The 23,121-nt window shown below is 40.7% G+C and overlaps 1 protein-coding gene across 1 annotated transcript; it reads left to right on the top strand.

The window, feature by feature from the left end:
• The first annotated feature begins 17,174 nt into the window (after positions 1-17,174).
• AWAT1 (acyl-CoA wax alcohol acyltransferase 1) lies at positions 17,175-22,809 on the top strand. The gene is made up of 7 exons (XM_056130163.1): positions 17,175-17,250; positions 18,190-18,297; positions 18,552-18,622; positions 19,505-19,709; positions 20,403-20,574; positions 22,283-22,482; positions 22,655-22,809. Exons 1-7 carry the CDS (start codon positions 17,175-17,177, stop codon positions 22,807-22,809), a joined length of 987 nt encoding a protein of 328 aa, XP_055986138.1.
• The last annotated feature ends 312 nt before the right edge of the window (positions 22,810-23,121 follow it).

Genomic DNA, 23,121 nt, shown 5'->3' with positions numbered 1-23,121 from the left:
TGATTTATTTTAGTTTACAGAATATATGACCTGTTGGCAGTATATAATATATTTCTTTGTTGTCTTCCTCCTTGGAATATAAACTTCAGAAGAACTGAGTATTTAACTTCTGCAAATGCTAAGAAATCTATATAAAAGAGTTGAAAAATAGTATATATTTTAATATAGCAATGAGATATGAAATATATCTAACTTAACCACTACTAGGTATTTTACTTGCAGGAAAATGTGATACAGCAGAGATAAGGACCAGGCTGCAGAGCAAAAGCCTGGAGGAAAAACCTTACAGAGGACCAAAAAGACTCATTTCAGATCTGTTTACAGACTGGAAAGTCATCAAATCAACTTTTGTGGATTATTATTAAACTTTTTGTAAATAATCAAACCTACTATTTTCACATGTCTTTCTTATCCCACAAAGTTATGAATAGTTTTTAAGAACAAAAATTAGACTTTGGGGAAATACATAGAAAATATTTTCAGAACTATAAAGAATAATCTATTAAAATACACAAAAACTATAGAAAGAAATAATTGAGGGCTGGAAATGTTCTTGCACACAGCTGACCTACGTCAAATATCTGACAACACATATGGGCCCCCAGACCCTCAAGGCGTGATCTCTGCATGCAAAGCCAGAAGTAAGCCCTGAGCACCACTGGGTATGGCCTAAAATCAAGAAAAGAACAGAAAACACTGATCAAATTAACCACATTAAAATTAAGAAAAACAAATCTTTCAGAAATGTGAAAAAAACAATCTACAAGCTAGTAGAAAGATCATTCGTTCAACAAATATTTTAAAGCACGTATTATGTGCTGTTAATGGATGTTAGGGGATCTTAAAATATATCAGAGAATACGTGAAAACAAAATCCCGGACCTTGAGGAGCATTCTATTGAAATTTATATTTCATTACCACAGTTCAGGCACCGTTCTTAATACTTTACATATAATAATACTTCAACTATAGTAATTTAGTTGGCAAAAAGTGAATAGAAAATTAGTTAAAGACATTAGCAGACATGCCTTGCCAAAGCCATGACAGTAGCACCCACATCCCACAGCTACAGCCCAGCTTCACTGCTTCACGACTAATCTATGAAGAGATGCCAAGACGATGAAACTCCCAGATACACAGGTTTGGGGGCTGAAAACTCTGGGGACTTTTTGAGGCGGAGAAAAGCAGTCTCTCTCCAAGCCCCCACCCTACCCCCATACTTCCAGAAGCCTCAGCAGTCACACTCATATCCCACAGCCACCACCAGAAAAATGTCCCTGTTTCACTGCTTCACAACTAATCTTAGAAGAGAAGCCAAGCCAAACCAAAGAAACTCACAGGTACACCATTCTTTGGGCTGAAAATCCTGGAGCTGGGGACAGACCAAGAATCATCCCAGTTCTACAGATCCCTGAGTTCTGCAAAACACCTCCAAATTCCACAATACTACCAACCCAGTAGGAGCACAGCAAGTTAGATGGGAAAGTAGCATAAAAGCCAACAAAGCTCAATAAGCAAAAATAATAACACAGAAGACTGAAATAGCAACAAACAGCTCAGAAAATCATCAGACTTTAATAACCCCATCGTACGATATAACAATTATCACAAACTTTCTTTTACTGAACTTATTTTTTTATAATTACAATTACCGGGGGTATGGTGCTGCCAGCAGGTCAATCTGTACCTGTAAGGCGAGTGCATCAGCAGCCTGATGGTGGGTTCGAACTGCGTTCAGAGAGCCCGGCAAGCTACCGAGAGTATCTCGATCCCACAACAAAGCCTGGCAAACTATCCGTGATGTATTTGATATGTCAAACACAGTAACAGAAGTCTCACAATGGAGACGTTACTGGGCCGGCTCGAGCAAATGATGAACAACGGGAGGACGGAGCTACAGTGCTACATAAAAAAATGAAAAAAAAAAGTAAGGTGAAGTTCATGCCCAATTCAATCAGCCTAATCAGTGGCTGAATAAATAGCAGTTACTCCTACATAAAAAATAATTACAATTACCATTTTGTTGTAACAAGCAATATAAAATAAATTGTTTTTTGCCTGCTAAGGGTACAGGCTTGGGAATGAGTGGGAAAATGGGGACAGTAATGGAGGGAATATCACTCTGGTGGTGGGATTGGTATTGGAACATTAAATGTCCAGAATAGCTGTACTATGAACAACTTTGTAAACCATGGTGTTTAAATAATTTTTTAAAGATATAAGCAGGTATTTTTCAGAAGAAATACTGCTTCTAGAACATGAACTTATATTCATCCTCACTATTAATGAGGGAAATTGAAATTAAAATTGCAATAAGGTAGTATTTAGTATATAATTATTTGGCAAAAATGTAAGCCAGTTAAAGCCAAGTATTAAGATATAGTAAAAAGTGACCTTGACTCTTTTAAAAACACATATCGATGCATTTTAAAAAATAATCTAGCATATCCTAATAACACTAAACATACACTACCCTATGACTCAGCAGTTCCATTTCTAGGCATATATTCTAGACAAAATTTTAGACATGACTACCAGAAGACACGTAAAGAATGTCTAGAAGTGTGACTCATTACAGCAAAAGCAAACTCAAATATCCATCAATAAAACCATGAGTGAATAAATTGTATACTTATATGGCAGAATACTAAAAGTAGAGCTACATGTCACAATGAAGAATCTCTTAGTGTTGAGTGAAAGCAATCAATCAGAGAAGAATATTATATAGTCATTCTTCTGTATCTGCAAGGGAAGATAATAGTTTCACAACTCTTGTGGATATTAAAATACCTGCCCAATATTGCTCCATAGTTGGAAGCCTGTCTCATGAGCTGGGAGAGAAGGCAGCTGGAATAGAGAGGGGATCACTAAGTCAATGATGATTGGATGAATCGTTCAGGATGGGAGATGTGTGCTGAAAGTAGATAAAGGACCAAACGTGATATCCTCTCTGTATCTATATTGAAAACCCTAATGCCCAAAAGTAGGAGAGAGTATGGGGAAAATTGTCTGCCATAGAGGCAGTGGAGGGTTGGAAAGGGCGAGGGGTAATACTGGGGACATTGGTGGAGGAGAATGTGCACTGGTTGAGGGATGGGTGTTCGATCATTGTATGACTGAAACTCAAACATGAAATTTTTGTAACTGTATCTCATGGTGATTCAATAAAAAAATATCTGGCACTCTAATTCCTTAGATAAAATGATACAGTATTTAGGGCATAGTTTATACTCTACATACTCCTGTATTCTTTAAGTTATCTATAAATTACATATAATACCTAAGGCAATGTAAATTCTATGCAAATATTTGTTGTGCAGTGTTGTTTAAGAAGTAAAGACTAGGAAGTCATCTGTTTAATAAAGAGGCAAATATCATATATATAAAATCAAAAATTTGTTAAATCCATGAATGCAGAAACTGTCGATAAAAAGGGCTAACTGTATCCATCAAAAGTAAGCAAAATGAGGGGCTGGAGAGATAGTACAGTTCGTAAGGCACATGCCTTGCACACACCCAACCTGGGTTTGAAACTGGCACCCCATAAGATCCCCCAAGCCCACCATCTACTTTCATACAGTAAGCCCTAAGCATGACTGGGTATTGTCCAACCCTCCCACCAATGCCTCAAAATGTAAGCAAAATTAAACAGTATAATTGCTTATAGATACATACATATATGATAAAATTACAAGTGAAAACTAGGAAACAATCACAAACACCTCACTATAGGACTTAGTTTTGGTGGAGAAAGAGATGAGGCAAATTAGATCCTGGAAAGACAAATAACATATTATTGTTTTACCTGGAGAGGTAGATGCATATGTGCTCTTGTTATTACTCTTTGAACTCTCATACTTATATTTCCAATAACATGAAGAAGTGGAAAAATCCTAGCAGATCTGAAAAGACCATATACACTTCTAGTCCACCCTTTTGTCCATGTCAGAAATCTTGATGTTAACTAGACGACTAGGATTTACTTCTGGCATCCCACACTTGGTTTGTGCCCTTCATAGTTCATTTTCTAATGATCACAACTTAGTATTTCTTGGGTATCATATGACTGCTGTCGTGTTTCGTTTATATTTTTTTAATGTTTGAAATGGTTTATAAAATAAAGAATATATGTACAAATTCAAGTGAAAGATAAACTAAGTTTTTTGATTGTTGGAGGTAGGTGATATAGTTACCTCTAATAATATGCTATATATAATATTATAGTATATAGTAAATATTCAACAGACTGATCACATGTTTTGTATGCATGAGGACTGGGTTTGATTGCAAGCACTACTAAGAGCAACTTCCACGCATCAAATTGGGAGTGTGGCTCCCAAACAAACAAAACAGCTGGGGAAACTAACTTTAAAAGACCTTAGAAGGAAAACTTAATCTCTGGTTCATCACAATCTTCCTGTTCCCTATTCACTATATTTCATAACTACAAATTTGTGCCCTAATTTCTAATACATCAAGAAGTCACTAGAGACAACCATGTTTTCAACTTGTGGCTCAACTGACAGACCATGGCCACTCCTAAAACTCCATATTTCCTTCTTGTATACAGGTCACAGTGTACAAAAATGGCAATTATTTTTCTCATTCCTATAAGCTGAATAAACACTAAAGGAAGTTTCATCCTTTAGAACTCTTTAAGGACAAAATGAGCTTGATGAATTTTAATGAAATAAACACCTTTTTACCTACATCCAAGCAGGGGAAATACCTTTGATAAGTGTCCTATACTTTTTAAGATAAAGGTGGAGGTGGGGCCTTGAAAAAGTCCAGCCATACAAGGTAAGAAGAAGATAAGATGTATAATTTTATTATTCTTTATGGATATTATAGTCTCTATGGCACTAAAGTAAAGAGGGTGGGAAGTTTGATGTTCCAGCAATATCAAGGGGATAAACAAAACGAGATAGATGGCTGTTAGCTGTGCCTGAAGTTGAGTATTAGAAAAAAATCCCTTGAAAGTGCACAGGTGTCAGAGAGTTTGAATCCAGTAAGTTGTTTTTCTTAAGACTGATCAGTTCTTAGTGCCTTATAGTCCAATGACAATGGGAAAACTTAAGCAGATTCCCAGTTGACTTCTGCCTAACCACATTAAGTGATATGACAGCCTTATTTTTACTCCCAAAGCTATCACACTAAATAAATTCTCAATCCATGTCATCCTCAGTTTTACTATTTCTGCACACACCATATTGCATAAATTCATCCAACTGTTTACCACGCAAAACAAGCATAGAATGAATAATCAGATATCCAGAGGCAGGGGAATAAGCCAAAGTTGACCAGTGACACTCTGTGATAGGTCACATTCCAAAGCAGGTGCAGAAATGACAAGACTCTTGTTTAATTGTTCCAAACACCTGGACAGAAAGGTCAAGATGACTTGCCCTTCTGGTCTCCAACTACCTTTGGGTTAGAAGTAAGCCTGCACGGTTTCCACTGGGTGTGTCATGTTTTGGGATGGTTTTACCTTTCTCATTTAGTCTTGACTTGATCTTCACACCTTTCTGGCTTTCTGTATCTTAGAACTTCAACCTGTCTCTTGATATTTAAATATTCATATAACCAGAAATTGGTCTAAGGGAATAATAACACCTACCTGTCCATTCTTCTCTGTGACCTAATTTGATTATTTGCTGTCCACATCCTATTGTGAAAGGACTCACTTGAATACATTGATGTTTCTCTGATTAATCATTAATATACCAGGAAGTGAAGATGGGGGTAGGAAGTTCTCTATTACAATATCTGTAACATCAAGAAAGCATCTTCATATCATGTTGAGTGGAGTAGGACAGAAGAAGAAAGACAAACACAGAATGATCTCACTTATTTGTTGTACATAGAATACAGAATGAGGAAATGTATTGTAGCAAACGAGGGATACCTAGATGACCCTTGCTCCTAGTGTTTAGAGAGGAGAAGGACAGAGAAGGAAGGAAATCAAGGGGGAGAAAGAATAGGAAGTAATGGGTGAACAGGCATCAGGGCTTCAGTTATACCTGTTTTATTAGTGAGTGGTATAGCCTTATATCCAAAACACAAACACAAAAAACAAACACTGTCCTCCCATTGTTCATTGATTTGCTTGAGCGGGCCCAGTAACATCTCTATTTTGAGACTTGTTACTGTATTTGGCATATTGAATACGTCATGGGTAGCTTGCAAGGATTTGCCATGTGGGCGAGATACTCTCGGTAGTTTGCCGGGCTCTCCGAGAGGGGTGGAGGAATCGAACCCGGCTCAGCCGGGCTGGCTGCGGGCAAGGCAAACACCCTACCGCTGTGCTATCTCTCCAGCCCATCCAAAACACAACACAACAAAACTCAAATAATATCTCAGTTGCAATCACTGAAACTTTGTAATATGCCTGTCAAGTTGACACATGGGGATGGGGTGGGAGTTGAGGTAACAGGGAATATGGTAACATTATTGAAGGGAAATTGACACCGGTGGTGAGATTGGTGTCGAAATATTATATGTCTAAAATTCAACTATCAACAACTTTGTAAACCATTGGTCCTTAATTTAAAAATAATAATATGAAAAAAAGAGGCATCTCAGCCCTATGATAATGAAGATCAAGATTGTGAAGTTGTGACTCAGGGACAAGACCTTATTTCTCATGAATAGCACTCAAGAAGCAAATCCCGACTGAATACATATAAATTGATACAGATTTGTGGGTTGATAAGTATGTAGATATATAAGTGATATTCATAAATAGTGACATGAGTGTGTCTTTAATCAAGGACTATGATGAATGCAATTCTATGATATTATACTTTTTAAAATAAATGACATGATCTGTCAGTTTCTTAATAACATTATTGTCCACATTCCCAGGTATCCTAGTTTCTTTTGACCACCACTGTTTTTTGTAATACAATTCAGAGTATCCAGATAAGTCCCTAGCCTATGGGAAACTGCAAGTCACTCTAACTTTAATTAAGGTATTATTAGATTAATTTTTTTCTCAAATAGAAAATAAGAACCCTGGAGCCAGAGGGATAACAGAGCAAGATGGATACTCCCTTGTATATGGCCAACCAGGGTTTGAACCCTGGTGCCCTGTGTAATCTCTGGGCAGCTAGGGAGCCCCAGCGGCTCTCCCTCTCGCTGCTGATGTTCGGTGGACTTGGGCCACTTTCTCACCTGGTTCGACCCATGCCATGGGTAGACGAAGGAGGAAAGGGGCCAGGCTGATTGGTGATCAGTTGCCATTTATTCTATTCTCCTCCACGTGCCTGTTCCAGTCTCACTGTCTCTCCTGCTCATCTCTCTGCCCTCCATCTCGCAGCTGCATCTCTCGGCTCTCCATGCGCTTGCTCCTGCATTCTTCCCTTATATTCTTCTCTCTTTGTCCCCCTTGCTAATCTCTCCGAAGTCCATCTTGCTGCCCTGTTCTCTCTCTGTTCTCTCTCTAGTCTCTCTCTAGTTCCCCCCCCCTCCATGGTAGCAACCACACACCCAAGTCAGGTAGCAAATCAACATATCAAAGGCCCTTCCTGATCGCCCATCAGGCTCAAGGGTGGAAGTACCACCTAGGGGTGTTTCTCCTTTCCTTAGTCCAATAACTTAATTAACATATTAATTAACATATTAATTCTACTTCTTTAGCTATTTTGTATGGACACAGTAAGAGATACATTGAACTTGTAGGGTGTCTCTCCTGGGGACATCTCACTATAGATCTCAGACTACAGTGCTCAGGCCAAATTAATCTTTCCTAACCCTAGCAGGGTCCTACTACAGTTACATCTTTTTGGATCATGACAGAATTTGTCCATGACCATGCTCTTAACTTATAGTTAAGTATTATGGCACTTTGGCCAGGCCCATTTTGATGCCAGAGTAGCAGATAGCTCACAGTTTGCCCTGGCTCCATCCAGTTTCTCGTCGGGACCCTGCTTTGGGGGATCTAGGAAGTGAGGGCAATTGAGGCTTAAGTCTAGAGAACAGATGTCCAGGAGGTGAATATCATTCAGAGTCAATTAACTCCCAAGTTAGAAAAGCATAACATTAACTGTCTTCCTGTGTCTATACAAAAAGGACTTTGCTCTGAATTAACTATGCAAAGGACTTAAGGAGAAGATAAAAGCAACATTTACAAGTTAATAGAGCACAAAGAAAGAGGTTACAAATAAACACAGAAGAATGGGAGCACTGTGATGGTAGTAACCTAATCTAAACTCCCCGTGGCAAGGCAGGAAGGACAAATCAATGTCATCCTACATATGATCCTGAGTACCACCAGGAGTGATATCTAAGCATATATCCAGGTCTAACTCTGAACACCACAGGTGTGGCCCAAAAAACAATAAGAAAAATAGGAAAGAAAAGATAAACCAGATAGACAACTCACTGGGTGAGTCCATACTTTGTATGCAGGAGATGCTGTTTGATCCCTGGCACTGCATGGCCCCACAAGAAAAGCTAGAAGCAATACCTAAGCACTGAGCTGGGAATAGGCTCTGAATACCACTGGGTGTGATCCAGAAAGAAAATAATATGAAAGCACAAACGTCAACATGTTGATAAAACAGATTCCATGGGGCCAAAATAATTGAGATAATATAGCCTGTATGGTGCTTGCCTTGCACATGGCTGACTCAGGTTCAATCCCTGAAACCCCATGTTGTCTCCTCAGCCCTGCAAGGAGTGATCCCTGAGCACAGAGACAGGAGTGAGCCCTGAGCACAATCAGGTATGACCCCCAAACTGAAAATAAAACAGATCTCTTATCTCAGTTTTTCTTGACTTTTATGCAAAGCTTTACAAGTCTTATTCTTTCATACCTCATCATAGCCCTAAACTTGCCTTACAGTTAACTATTCTTAGAGCATGTGCTGAGTTGGATCTTAGCACAGATCCACTTTCTGTATCCCTTAATACAGAAGGATATTAGGACCTTCTATGAAATGCCTGTTTCCTGAGCTGTTTGGAAAAAAGAATCTGTCCTCTTTTAAGACCCACTTATCTGCTTGATGACAGAAATAGTACAGCAGGTATTTGCACACACCTGACTCGGGTTACATCACCAGCACCACATATGGTCCCCAAAGTTTCACCAAGAGTAAGCCCTTAGCAAAGAGCCAGGAGTCTGCACTGCTGGTTGTGACTCAAAAACAAAACAAAAAAGTTATTAAGAGCTTTTATATATGAAGAAGGCACTAAACAAATTATGTTTCATGGAATACTAGGTATTATAATTTTCAGATAAGAAAATTAAAGCATAGGGTCAAAGTGTTAGTATTATAGGTAGGGTACTTGCCTTGCATGCAACCAACATGGGTTTGATTCTCAGCATCCCATATGGTTCTCCAAGCCCACCAGGAATGATTCATGAGTACAGAGCCAGGAATTATCCCTGAGCACTGCCCAGTGTGGTCCTAAAACAAAAAAATCAAGATACTAAGAAGATAAACAATTTGCAATAATTCATTTTAGTGGCAGAGCTGATATAAGCCTAGATATGCTGAACCAATTCTACACAAAGATATTAAATCTGTCTCTATTTGCACAGAAAAAAGTCAAGAAAGAGAGCAGAATGTCAACTATTAACAAGTTGTTAACAGATTTATTTTCTGTTAATAGTTATTTCTTCTGGGTAGTGAGAGTATGAGTAGATTTCTTTTCTTTTTTTCTTTTCTGAGTAACTGAAATTTTTTTATAATGTAGATGAATTATTTTTATATCAGGAAAAAGATCAATTTCCAATTTGTGAAAAGCAATCAAGCCACTGTTTCCTACCTATAGGTAGCAAACCACAAGGGTGTGGTGGAGTTCTGGAAATTCTTACATAGGCCAAACATTGTCTAGAATAAATGGCTAATATGCTTGTACATAAGAACTTTTTCAAAAGCCATGATGTATACTATCATAATGTATATTCAAAGTGCTTTAGTTTATCTTTTAATTAATGAATATTAAAAATAAAACTATTATTATGACTTAAAGTCTATGAAAATTTAAAATTAAGGGCTCTATAGACATATAGACATACACTTTAAAATAGTGGACTGGGGTTTGATCTCTGGCCTCATATATGCCCCTCCCCATACCCGCACCATTAGCAGGAATGATCCCTCAGCACAGAGCCAGGAGTAAGGATTGAGCACTGCCAGGTGTGGTCAAAACTCATCCATCCCACCAGCAGTCCCATTAAAACACTAAGGCAAATGATGAGATCGCCAAGTAGAAAGAAAAGGTAGTACCTGGCACCACCAGGAGTAAGTCTGAAGCATAGAGCCAGGGGTAAGCCTTGAGTACCACTGAATGTGGCACCAAAAAAAATAAAGAAAAAGAAAAAATATACAAACTAATTTTTTACATCTAGTGTCTTGTCAGCAACTTATCTCCTTTTTTCCACAAGGGTTTGGTAGACAGGAGAAAATAAAAGGGGAAAACCAAAGACACATGCATTATTAAAAATTTACCCAGACTTCCTGGAAAAGACAATTTCCAAGGATAAGTGAGAATCAAGTGGAAGTTCTAGGTCCAGAAAACTCTACTAAGGAAAGACAGAAGGCTACTCTTCCCAGATTTCCAGGAGCTAGTCCCCACCAACAACTATAGGGATGTCAAAACTTACCTAGGGCAGAGAAGCTGTAATAATTGAATGCTAAGGTTTGCATTAGGGTCAAACTGGTGTCTAATCAGCAGAAAGACCTGGATTAAGAAGTGACCTGCAATTATCCAGGAAGAAAATTATTTGGGACTTTATTCTTTGTCAAGAGAACTAAAAGATCAGCACCTGCTTTCCTTTCTTTTGTAATATGTCCTGTGTCCTCCATTTGTATATAGCCCTTTTTCCCTCCATTCATGTCCCCAGGATACACTCATCTATAGAACCCCTATAGTTTCTTTTTTATGTAGGAGTACTGCTATTTATTCAGCCACTGATTAGCTGATTGAATTGGACATGAACTCCATCTTACTTTTTTTCATTTTTTATAATTTTATTTATTGAATCACCGTGAGAACAGTTACAAACCTTTCGGGTTTAAGTCTCAGTCATACAATAAAACGCCTGTACCTTCACCAGTTCCCATTCTCCACCACCAAAAGCCCCAGTATACCCCCATCCCAGACCCTCCCCCTACCTGTGGGGTAGATGATTTCCACATTACTCTCTCTCTACTTTGATTACATTTAATATTTTGACACCAGACCCACCATTATTATTTGGGATTTTACCCCAACACTCAGATCTGCCGAAAAGGCAACAGTAGACAATTTGTTTTCTATTGCTGGTTATGAATAACATATGATGGTACATGGCTGCAGTAATGGCCACGTGGTTTTGGAATTCTGAAATTTTAACACTTAAATCTGGAGGGATTTCTACCAAAACCTGCTAGGTTCCAAGATTTGTTCCTGAGTCTCTAGGATCATGGCCATTAAGCAGCTTGATCAGGAGCCAGAGAGTCCGTTCATGGGCGGCGACTAGGGGTCTTTTTGGGACGGGGAGGAAAGGGCTGGCTCTACTCCCATCCTATGAGGCCCCATGTGTCTCGTCATTGAGGGTCCAAACCTGACTGCCCAATGACCTCTGGAGGTTGGCGGCCACCGAGCCGCCTAGGGGGAGCAGGCAGAGGAACAGCACCCTTTCCCCTCTGGGCTGGCCCAGTGACAGTAACCTACTTCAGGGTCTGGACACATTTCTGCCGAAAGCCACTGGGTTCCAAGATTTGTTCCTAGATCTCTGGGACATGGCTATTAAGCAGCTTGATCAGGAACCAGATAGGCCATTTGTGAGTGGCGACTCGGGGTCTCGTTGGGACGGTGAAGAAAGGGCTGGCTCCACCCCCATTCCGTGAGGCCCTGCATGTCTCATCACTGCGGGCCCAAACCTGACTGCCCAATGGCCTCTGGCAGATGGCAGCCACCGAGCCACCTAGGGGGAGCAGGCAGAGGGACAGCACCCTTTCCCCCCTGGGTTGGCCTGGCCACCGTAATCTACTGCAGGGTCCGGACGCATTTCTGCCAAAAGCCGCTGGGTTTCGAGATTTGTTTCTGAGTCTCTGGGATCATGGCCATTAAGCAGCTTGATCAAGAGCCAGAGAGGCCGTTCGTGGGCAGCAACTCGGGATCTCGTTGGGATGGGGAGGAAAGGGCCTGCTCCACCCCCATTCCATGAGGCCCCACATGTCTCATCACTGTGGACCCAAACCTGACTGTCCAATGGCCTCCTGAGGATGGCAGCCACCGGGTCACCTGTGGGAACAGGCCAAGGCAAGAAACCTATTCCCACCTCAGGTGGCCCAGCGCCAGTAACCTACTGCAGGAAACAGATGCATTTCTGCCAAAAGCTGTTGGGTTCCCAGATTCGTTTCTGAGTCTCTGGGATCATGGCCATTAAGTGGCTTGATCAGGATCCAGAGAGTCCATTCACTGGTGGTGACTTGGGATCTCGTTGGGGTGGGGAGGAAAGGGCCAGCTCCACCCCCATTCCGTGAGACCCCGTGTGTCTTGTCACTGTGGCCCCAAACCTCACTATCCAGTGGCCTCTGGAGGATAGCGGCCACTGGGCCACCAGGGGGAACAGGCCAAGGCATGAAACCTATTCCCACCTGGGGTGGCCTGGCACCGGTAACCTACTGCAGGGACTGGACGTATTTCTGCCAAAAGCCGCTGGGTTTCGAGGTTTGTTTCTGAGTCTCTGGGATCATGGCCATTAAGCAGTTCAATCAGGAACCAGAGAGGCCATGCCTCCAATTACATAGCTGAGCCAGAGGTGGTTTGTGGGTGTGTCTCCCACATACCTAACTTTTTGCCGTTTACTTTCTTGGTAAACTTTGCCCCAAGTTTTTGTTGTCTGGCCAAAGGCACAGCAGCAATTTTGGGGTATCTGGAAGTCTGAAGGTGCCATCAGGCTGCTGATGCACTCGCCTCACAGGTACAGATTGACCTGCTGGCAGCACCATACCCCTGAACTCCTATAATTTCATTCCCTGTAAGAAATACTGATTATAGACCTCAAACTAGAACAATAATTGACTATTTAATACTGACAACATTAGGATTTTCTGGGTATTAAAGCTGATGATTGTTTCTGTTTTGGGGCCACACCCCAAAGTGCTTAGGTCTTACTCCTGGTTCTGTGCTCAGGAATCATTCCTGGAAGGCTCAGGGGAACAACTGGGTTTCCAAGGATCAAAGCCAGGTCAGTTGGTACAAAGCAAATGATCAACCCCTTGTACCATTGCTCCAACCCCTCTGGTATTAGGGCTGATAAACTGACAGACCAGATATGCTTCCTAGAGCCTTTAGAAGCATACAGTCTTCAGGTGCAAAAAGCAAAAGCATAGGGGACAGAAAGTTAGTATATCAGTTAAAGGGCATGCCCTGGGGCTGGAGTGATAGCACAGTGGGTAGGACGTTTGCCTTGCACGCGGCCGACCCGGGTTTGATTCCCAGCATCCCATATGGTCCCCCAAGCACCTCCTGGAATATTTTCTGAGTGCATGAGCCAGGAGTAACCCCTGTGCTATTCCAGATGTGACCCAAAGAGAAAAATAAATAAATAAATAAATAAATAAAGGCCATGCCCTACCCTCGTTCAAGCCAAGGTCCCCAAAAATCACTAGTAAAGGCTTTGTTTCTCCCTAGAACTTACCTAGGTGGCTCTGGTAATCTCATGCAGCCAAAGTAGTACTGTATCTCCATACCTTTATTGAACCATCAACCAAGTTGCTGAGAATCTCTGGAAGGGATGCCTGAGCATAACATTTTGGAGGGAGAACCTCCTCAAATTAAAAAAAAATACAAACAGAAGCACAATCGATTTGATTCTGTGAACATAACATTACCACAATGTTAATAAGAGGTATTAGAGTAATAAATACATAGTACAGTAGGTAGGGCCTTGCAGTGCATGTCACAGACCCTAGTTTGATCTCTGGCACTGTGCAAGGTATCTTGAGACCTGCCAGAGGCAATCCCTGAGCACAAAATAAGAAGTAAGCCCTGAGAACAGATGGATGTGCCACCAATCCCCAAAAAAGTGGAGGGAGAGACACAGGAGTCAGAGAGAAGAATGATGGTTTTGTTCCCTCCTCTCATTTTTAACCTGTGTTAGGTACTCTCCTGTTAACCAGGCTGCATACTATCCTCCAAGCAAATAAGAGCTTTAGCTAAGGTCTTCAGAGGCTTATTTACTCCAAAGAATAGACTTCAATAGGTGAATAGCAGGTCGGGGGTTGTTCTGTATTAAAAGCAAATTAAGGGGTCAGAGAGATAATACAGGGGTTAAGATGCTTGCTTTGCATGTGGATAACCCTGTCTTGATCCTCAGCATTGTACCTCAAGAAGTGACACCTGATCATAGAGCCAAGAGTATCCCCTGAATGAAAAATCAAAACAAATTAAAATCTTGCCAAAGGGCTTGAACCTGAGTCCAATTCAGTCTTTGAATCTAGGTTTGTGAGAGATTGTTCCTCTAATGAAAAACCAATCCCAAATTAAAAATAGTTTTCTGGGCCGAGATCTCCAAGCCTACTCAGATTTGGGCCAAGCATCCTCCACCCAGATCCTCCAAATTCCAGTAGGCAGGGGTCACACCCACCAACTGGCCCCCTGGCGCCGTGTAATCCCATCAACAGCCAAGACTCAGAGACTATAAAAACCAGCTCCTGGAACCGTGCGGCCGCATTTGCGGCCGTGCGACATCTCATTATATCATCTTATTATCTCATTCCTACTTTGGACAAACTGGCAGGCTACCAAATGTAGCCTGCCCACACGGCAGAGTCTGGCAAACTCCCCGTGGCATACCCAATATGCCAAATACCAGTAACAATGATGGGTCTCATTCTCCTAAAGAGCCCTGAATATAATCTCAGGGCTAGGATGAAGGAGACGTTACTGGGGCCTGCTCAAGGCAATCGACGAATAACAGGATGATTTGTGATTTTGATTTGTGATTTTCTGGGCAAAACAGTGTAGGTAAAAATAAGCCCAGACAGTAAAAATAAGCCCAGAAAAGAATGAACAGATCACAGGGCAAACAAAAATGTTCCTGGAAAGAATAGAATAAAAACAGTTTAGGGTCTTTTCGAAGTAAAGGGCAATATAGGTAAAAAAGAAATAGGAAGCTGTCACCACTTTATACTTTAAGGCTACCTGCTGATTGGCTATGTAAAATTAATAACCCATCTCTGCTCTTTATGTACCCATTGAATTTCGATATGCTTGCTAACATTCTTAACACATCTGTCAACTTAAACAATAACTCATGTGTTGGGAGCCAGGGTGGGGGAGCAATATCATATTGGAAAATGCCTAGCTGTGAGACCACTGATGATATGCCAGGAATCTGCAGGAAATATAGAGGAATATGTTGAGCAGAGAGGAAGTAAAGTCCAGGTCAATTACCACGGTCAAATACCAGGAAAAGAAAGGGGTGGCGGGGGAACATGTAAATTAAAATAGATTCTTCAAATGTGCCTGCATTATAAAAGACAAGAAAATACCAAGGAACTGCTGGTTCCAATCTGAAAACTAGGAGACATGATGAATAAAATAAATGTGTAACTTCATGGGATACTGGGGTAGAAGACAGTCATTTGTAGAAAGAAAACAAGACAAGTCTGGAGTTAATACATTCTGAAGTTACATTAATGATAACATAGTACTATTGATATCTGAACTGTGGTAACCATACCATGCTAACAAAACATGTGAATATAAAAGGGAAGCTGGATGAAGGGAGCTCTCTGTATATCTTTGTTACTCATGTGTAAATCTAAAATTATTCCTAGGACAAAGTTTGTAAAAGAAAATTTATATAAATTTTGTGAACAAGAGTAAACCATAGTTATAAGAGAACTAAGTTTTTGTGATGAAACCATCAAGCTACAAAGAAACAATAACCATAATTGCTCTAATTGTTAAGATAATGGTTTCCTTGGAAGTAGAAAGAAGGTTGTTATTGGAATGGGGCACACTGAGGGTCTTCAGCTTATGTGAGAAACTTCTACATTTTTCTCAGTAGTGATTGCAAGATGTCTGTCTTCTGATAACTAACCAAGTCACACATTATTTTGTGTGTTTTTATATCCATTTTTTTCTCCTATAATGAAATTAGAGAAAAAGAAATGAAAAGCACTTAAGAGACAAAATATCCAAATCCAATCAGAGGATCTAGTACAGTTCCCTGATTCAAATTAACCAAGACTAAAAAGACATTTGAATAATGACTGCATATTTGATGAAGAATTATTCAATGTCTTTAGAATGACAGTTGCATTACAATTATGAAAGAAAATATCCCTATTTTGTATATTAGTTCTTAGGAATGAAATTATTTATCTTGTAATTACTTTTTTTAAACTCCAAGAGAAAGGTGAAGGGAAGGCGAGAGTGATAGTACAGTAGGCAGAAAGTTTTCCTTATATGCAGCTGGTCTGGAATTAATACCCTCCACCACCTATGGTCTCCCAAACCCAGCCAGGAGTGATTCCCGAACCCAGAGCCAGAAGTAAGCCCTGAGCACTGCTGGATGTGGCCCAAAAACAAAAAGATGAGTGGGGAGACAGATCTTTTAAAAAGCATAACAAAATGTCAATAGTTGTTGAACATGAACATAAAACATGAACACATGGATAAAAATTTCTGGATTTCTCTGGTTTTTATGTTTGGGAAATTTTTATAATAAAAACGTTAAGAGAGAGCCACAAACCAGGATATCTCAGAAGCAGAGTCAGTCTCAATAGAGGCATAACTCTAGGTATTCTTGACTACACAAGCCCACAGATCTATCTTTCTGCCAGTCATCTCTCTGAAGTCATAAACCCTGAGGTCTCACAGTGGCCTGTGAGGATTGTTTCTTCTCTTTGGATCTCTGAATCACTAGGACTAGATAACAGCCCTCACCTTTCTCCATCTTGATGTGCTAATAATTTCAGGAAAGAAAGTCAAAGGACAAATGGGCAGGGCCAAGACCTCAGACCTGATGGGGCAGTCCTTGGTACTCCAAATCCTGCCCCCATCAGTGGGTGGTAGGTGTGGAGCAGGACAAGGAGGAGAAAAGGGCAGGTAAAAATCCTCATAGTTATATGAGCTGACTATCAAGTGAGTTTCCTAGAGGCTGCTGGCACCTTTGTTTGGAACACATTCTGGGTTCTTCATCTTCCCTAGACTTCTGAGCATCATGCATTGTTCCAAGCAGCCTAAGCATATCCAGACTCTGATGCTTATGCAGTGGCCCTTGAGCTACCTTGCCATATGTAAGTACTGTTCCAAGAGTATCTATCAAGAAGCCAGAGTCAGTGTCCAGGATTAGATCTGGGAAGATTTTTGTGCTCATGGAAAGTTCCACTTCTGTTTATTTTATAATCTCAGATGGAATTACAGAGTAAAATGAAGGAATCTTAAATTCCATGATTGTCTTGGGGAAGTAAGAGTATCAGGGTATAGTGAGTATAGGCGAGAATGTGGAAGATATCATGATGAATATGAAATAGATCTATGTAATTTCAGTCATTTCGTAATCTTCTCTGTTTGTTTAGGGAAATTGAGGTCCAGGGTATAGGGTTATAGACATAATATAGCCCATTGTCATAAGAAAGCATGGGAGTTAGGACAGAAATGTCAGTAACATTACAGAGTTAAGTATATCATATAAGCTTCTGGAAGAGACTGGTGATAGTGTAGGGTTGGAATACAGATAATAGAATGGATAGTGACTGGGCATGAGGACAAGAATAGTGGATAGGAAACAACAGAGGGATACAGGTTCCTTGTGGGAGCATATAGTGAGATATGGGTAGCTTTGTGGCAAGGCACAGTAGGATATAGAGCCTTAACAAGGATTAAAGGACAAAGGACAGGGAAAGAAACAGAAAATAAATGTGGAAGGATAATGTACATACAAGAGAGGGATAAAGATGCTGATGGCAGGGAATAGGAGAAGAAGAAAGGTGAGCATACATGGAAACAGGGATGGCAGACAGGGATGACACTAGGTGAGCAGAGATGTAAGGCTGGTATGTGATAGATGACAAAGGTAATATTTGAAAGACACGTGATCATAGATAATGGATGGGCAGGAGCTGGATTGTGCCAAAGGCCATAATGAGAGGTTTGCATAGCTTGGAGGGTTCTTTACTGGACCTGATCAATTTTTGTTAACTGCAGAAATTTGGTCTGATTTGCTCCCTCATCAGTTTTTATCTTGCAGCCATTATTCTTTTATCTGCTATTTACATGCTTGTGGCCAATACCAGCTCTTTACCTTGTCTGGTTATTCCTGGACTTCAAGACTCCAGATCAAGGTAAGAAGGAATAGAGCTTTAAGATAATCCAGCTAAATTTGTAACCAGGACTCCTACTCATAATGCCATAGATCTCCTATCTAAATTTTCAGAGCTATGGAAGCTGGGTCAGCTAGAACTATCCTAGGGTCTCTTCTCTTTCCACCTCTCTACCAGAACTATGGTCTGTCCATGATGCTAAGGAAGCCTTAGGTGAGTAGAAGAATGTGTTTGGGAAATACAAACACCATTACCTCCTCGTATTTTTGTCTCAGGTGGCAGACGTTCAGCCTGGGTAAGAAACTGGTGTATCTGGAATCACCTCAGGGACTATTTCCCTATTAACGTAAGTGCATCTTTCCCAGGGTAACTCACAGTTCTGGGGCTAGGGGTGCTAAGCATCTAGGAATTTATGCCATGAGGCTAGTGGTGTCCATAATTAAAATAAGCATTCCAGAGACATCTCAGTGTAGACTAGACATACTTCAGGATTCAGCATTTTGTCTGGACACTTGCTACTCTGTTGAGTCATTTTGGATATTTTTAGCATGATGCAGGCAGAAACACAAATATAATTTCGTTAGTTTCACAAGTATTGGTTTAAAGTTTACTCTGTATCCCATATGTGAGGTACAGAGACTGGAGAAGAACGTGATCCTCTACCATCAATGCATTCACATATAATGGGAAGGATAGATAAGTATACAAGTTACATAGTGGTTCCAATGAGTAGAGAGGGAAGGACTTCACAGATATGGTAATATCTATGCAGAGTTTTCAAATTCGGGGCAGCACTAAAGGAAGTCAGTGGGGAAAATACCAGAAAGAGTTCTCAAAATGTACCACTACATTGAATTTCTGAGCCCTCCTTGAAGACAAGAAATGAGACTCCAAATTTTATATCGTTTTCCTAACTTCTTAATATAATAGCACTTATATAAAAATAACATGATGTATAACGGCACTGACATAAATGGTGGAGACTACTTACAGTCATAGGAAAAAAGACCCAGTTATAACTAACCCAGATCCTACCTGGTTTCATATGAGGAGAGGAATGTCTATTTCTCCATTTACTATGAGAAGACAAATGTCTAAGTCTCTGAAACAGTGCCTAACTGTTGTATAGCTTTGCTTTAGAGATTATAGTGATCCCTGGAATTCTTCATTCTTCTTTTCCAATGAAACGTCATTTCAACACCTCTGAAATTTCTCTCCATGGCTGCAGATTGTGAAGACTAAAGACCTGTCACCTGAGCAAAATTACCTCATGGGGGTTCACCCCCATGGTCTCTTGACCTTTGGCGCCTTCTGCAACTTCTGTACTGAGGCCACAGGTTTCTCGAAGATGTTTCCAGGCATCACTCCCCACTTGGCTACGCTTTCATGGTTCTTCAAGACCCCCCTTGTTAGAGACTACCTCATGGCCCAAGGTGCTTGTGACCATACTTATTAGCGTTCTGACCCATTTCCCAGCTCAGATATGAATTTTTAAATTCCCATCTCCTACCCAAGTCCTCTTCAACTTCCTCTCAATTTCCTTCCCCACCTAACAATCATCAGAGCATAGTTAAAATAATATATTCTGAAGATTAAATGCAGACAGTTAATTTTTCCTGAAGATTAAATGTTGGCATTTAATTTTTCAGGTTTGAATCCTCACTTAGTTTGTGCTCTTGGACAAGACATCAGATCTCTATTGGTTTTAATTCCATCATCGGTAATGTGCTGCTGATGACAGTAGTCTGGACCTCAGATATGGTGTGATGATACCAATAAAATGTTCATTATAGTGCCTGCACTATAATAGCTGTTATTAATGCCAGTTGAGGAAAAAAGAATGGGTAGGATTATAGTCAGGAAAGAGAAAGTCCTACTTATCCCATTGAAAACCTTCCTACAATAATTTCAACCCAGTGCATCCTGTAAATTGGAGATATTATCTCCAGGTTAAAATGTGTTGTGTTTGCTTACAGCCTTCTCCTTGTCCCATCTCATTGAGTCTCTGCAACCTTTGGGAATAGAGGGTTCACAAACAGGACAATGATTAGAATAGAAGATCTCTTTCACCTATATCCACATGTTTTGATCATTTGATCCTCTCTATGTTCCTTGATTCTCTTTAGGTGTGTGCTCCGTGGCTCGGACATCCATTGACCACCTGCTGAGCCATGGTTCTGGCAATCTTGTGGGCATTGTAGTGGGAGGGGTGGGAGAGGCCCTGCAAAGTGTGCCCAACGCCACCACTCTCATCCTTCAGAAGCACAAGGGATTTGTACGCACAGCCCTCCAACATGGGTAAGGTATTCCTCTCAGGGAAGAATGGGTAGTCTTCACTGAGAAACATACATGGGAGGCAATACCAGATGAATCAGACACGAGTCTTGCCCTCAAAGAATTTAGTATTGGAGATGTCTGTTAAATTTCAAAAAGGTTTGGGTAAACTGTTTCACCTGAGTTAGCTTGATCAGTTCCTAAGAATATATGCAAGAAACCCAGATGCAGAATTGGGGGGTCAGTTATCCTAAAATATAGGTGATCCCCCATTATCACTGTGAATATTGATATCTATATCCATCTGTTATGGTAAGTATCAGTGGTAATACAGTATGGTAAGTACGCACATAAGATCTGGAGTTGGGTGCTGATTTAAAATCCTAGCTTCATTACATACCATGCACTCTGTAATGTGATAATCATTATGAGATTTTTAAGGCCACAACCCATGGTATTCAGGAGCTATTCCTGCCTCTGTAATCAGGAGTGCCTCATGGGGGTGCTTGGGGGAAAATACACGGTTGCTAGAGATCAAACTAGGGTCAGTCACATGCAAGGCACTTGCCTTATTTCCTAAACTCTCTTTCTAGCTACCTGAACCTTTTAATCTGCATAATTTGGCATTCATAATTGTACCTACTTCATAGAAATATTGTGGAGTTTGAGTGAATTCATTCACACAAAATACTTAGTGTGTTCCTGGCACACAGTAAGTGATTAAGAAACACAAGCGCTCTGACTTAGAGGTGAACATCTAGAACCCAAGGCTGCAGTTGTGGCATGCCTTATCTTATCATCAGACCAGCTCTCTGGACACAATGACAATTATCCTATTGTAGACTCAGCCAAGACTGAAGTATTTTAAAGGACCTAGACAGAGTAGCCTGTGGATAATGTAACTCTAATGGGTTCTAAGACAGGAAGATAGAGTACTGTGTTCACATTCTCTTGCTCACTGACTGCCTGAGTGGCCTTCCCTCATCTGAACCTGAGCTTCTGTATATTCAAAGTAAAGGGACTAACCCTCCCACAGGGGTTGGAGAGTTACTACAGCAGACAGGGCCTGCTGCTTACCTTGCATGCTGCTGACCGGAGTTTGATCCCCAGAACCTCATATGGTCTCCCAAGCACCGGCAAAAGTGTTCCCTGAGCACAGAGCCAGGAGTAAGTTCTGAGCATAGCCAGATGTGTGTGAAAACCTAAGCATGGGAAGAATAATCCTTCCACAGTGTTCTCTACTGTCAATTCTGTGAAGGATCAGTAAAGTAACATGTCAGAATGCTGAAAAATTGTTGTTAGCAGCCCAAAGATTTGCATTATTTTTGTTATTCTTCTGTTACTCCTCATTAATCTTCTAGAAGGAAACTTACAGAACTGAATTCTTTACCTCACCATTATGAGCGTGGATTTCCCCAGCTTCTTAGAAAAGAGATTACTGTTCTCTGCTCTGATGTGGTTGAGGGACGTATCATCTATATGTATGCATCTTTTCAAAGTTACTATCTTCTTCTCCGTGTTTTCTTCTAATAAAAACAAAGTCAGTTATGTACCTCCTTATCTTGCCCTTGTGATTGTGTACCAGAGATATCACTCTCACTGACCTTGAAAATTTTAGGACAGGAGACACTAAATATAAAAGCTTTGTTGAGTACATAAACGAATGATCTTCTTGGGTGATTCTCTCCCCAACCAGCCTGTGTTTGAAAAATTAATCAGTACTTTCCAACAGGGCTCATCTGGTACCTACCTTTACTTTTGGAGAAACTGAGGTATATGACCAGGTGCTGTTTCATAAGGACAGCTGGATGTACAAATTCCAGAGCTATTTCCGCCAGTTCTTTGGTTTCTATTGCTGTGTCTTCTATGGAAAAGGTTTCCGCCAAAACTCCTTTGGGATCCTGCCATACTCACTGCCAATCATCACTGTGGGTGAGTGCATCTCTAAGTTCTAGGGTCATCACATATCTTTCTCAATCTTAACTTAATCCTCTTCATCGTACCTCCAGTGAAGAGGAGGGCAGTTAAGGAGGAGCTAACTTGGAGCTTACTGTGTGCAAGATCCTAATGTAAATCCATTCTCCTTTCCTTTATTCCTCTGCAGTAGGGGAGCCTCTACCATTGCCCAAAATTGAAAACCCCAGCCAGGAAATGGTGGACAAATACCACACACTCTACATGGATGCCCTGCACAAACTTTTTGAAGAACATAAGGCCCATTATGGCTTCTCGAAGACCCAAAAGTTGATTTTCCTGTGACCTAAGAGGCTTCTTGCCCAAGACAGTGTGCTGTAGAGACTCACTTGCTACTAATCAAAAGGGAGTAAATGGATCTTGAAGAACATTAGATAATCCTGCCCTGCCACTCAATATCTGCAGTTAACTGAGGAGCTTCTCTCAGTCATTGTTCAGACAATCTACCTTCCATCAACCTACCCCCCACCTGGACACAGATTCAGACTCTGTGCCCAACCCCCAACTGACTTTTACGCCTGAATTCAATTCCAGAAAGATTCAAAACATAGCGAGGTAGTCAAAAATCTATTTGTTGTTTTGTTCCGAATGCATTTT

Source organism: Sorex fumeus, unplaced genomic scaffold, assembly GCF_029834395.1.
Source record: "Sorex fumeus unplaced genomic scaffold, SorFum_2.1 ptg000073l, whole genome shotgun sequence".
Taxonomy (NCBI): Eukaryota; Metazoa; Chordata; class Mammalia; order Eulipotyphla; family Soricidae; genus Sorex; species Sorex fumeus.
This window is presented reverse-complemented; position numbering and strand designations above follow the sequence as displayed.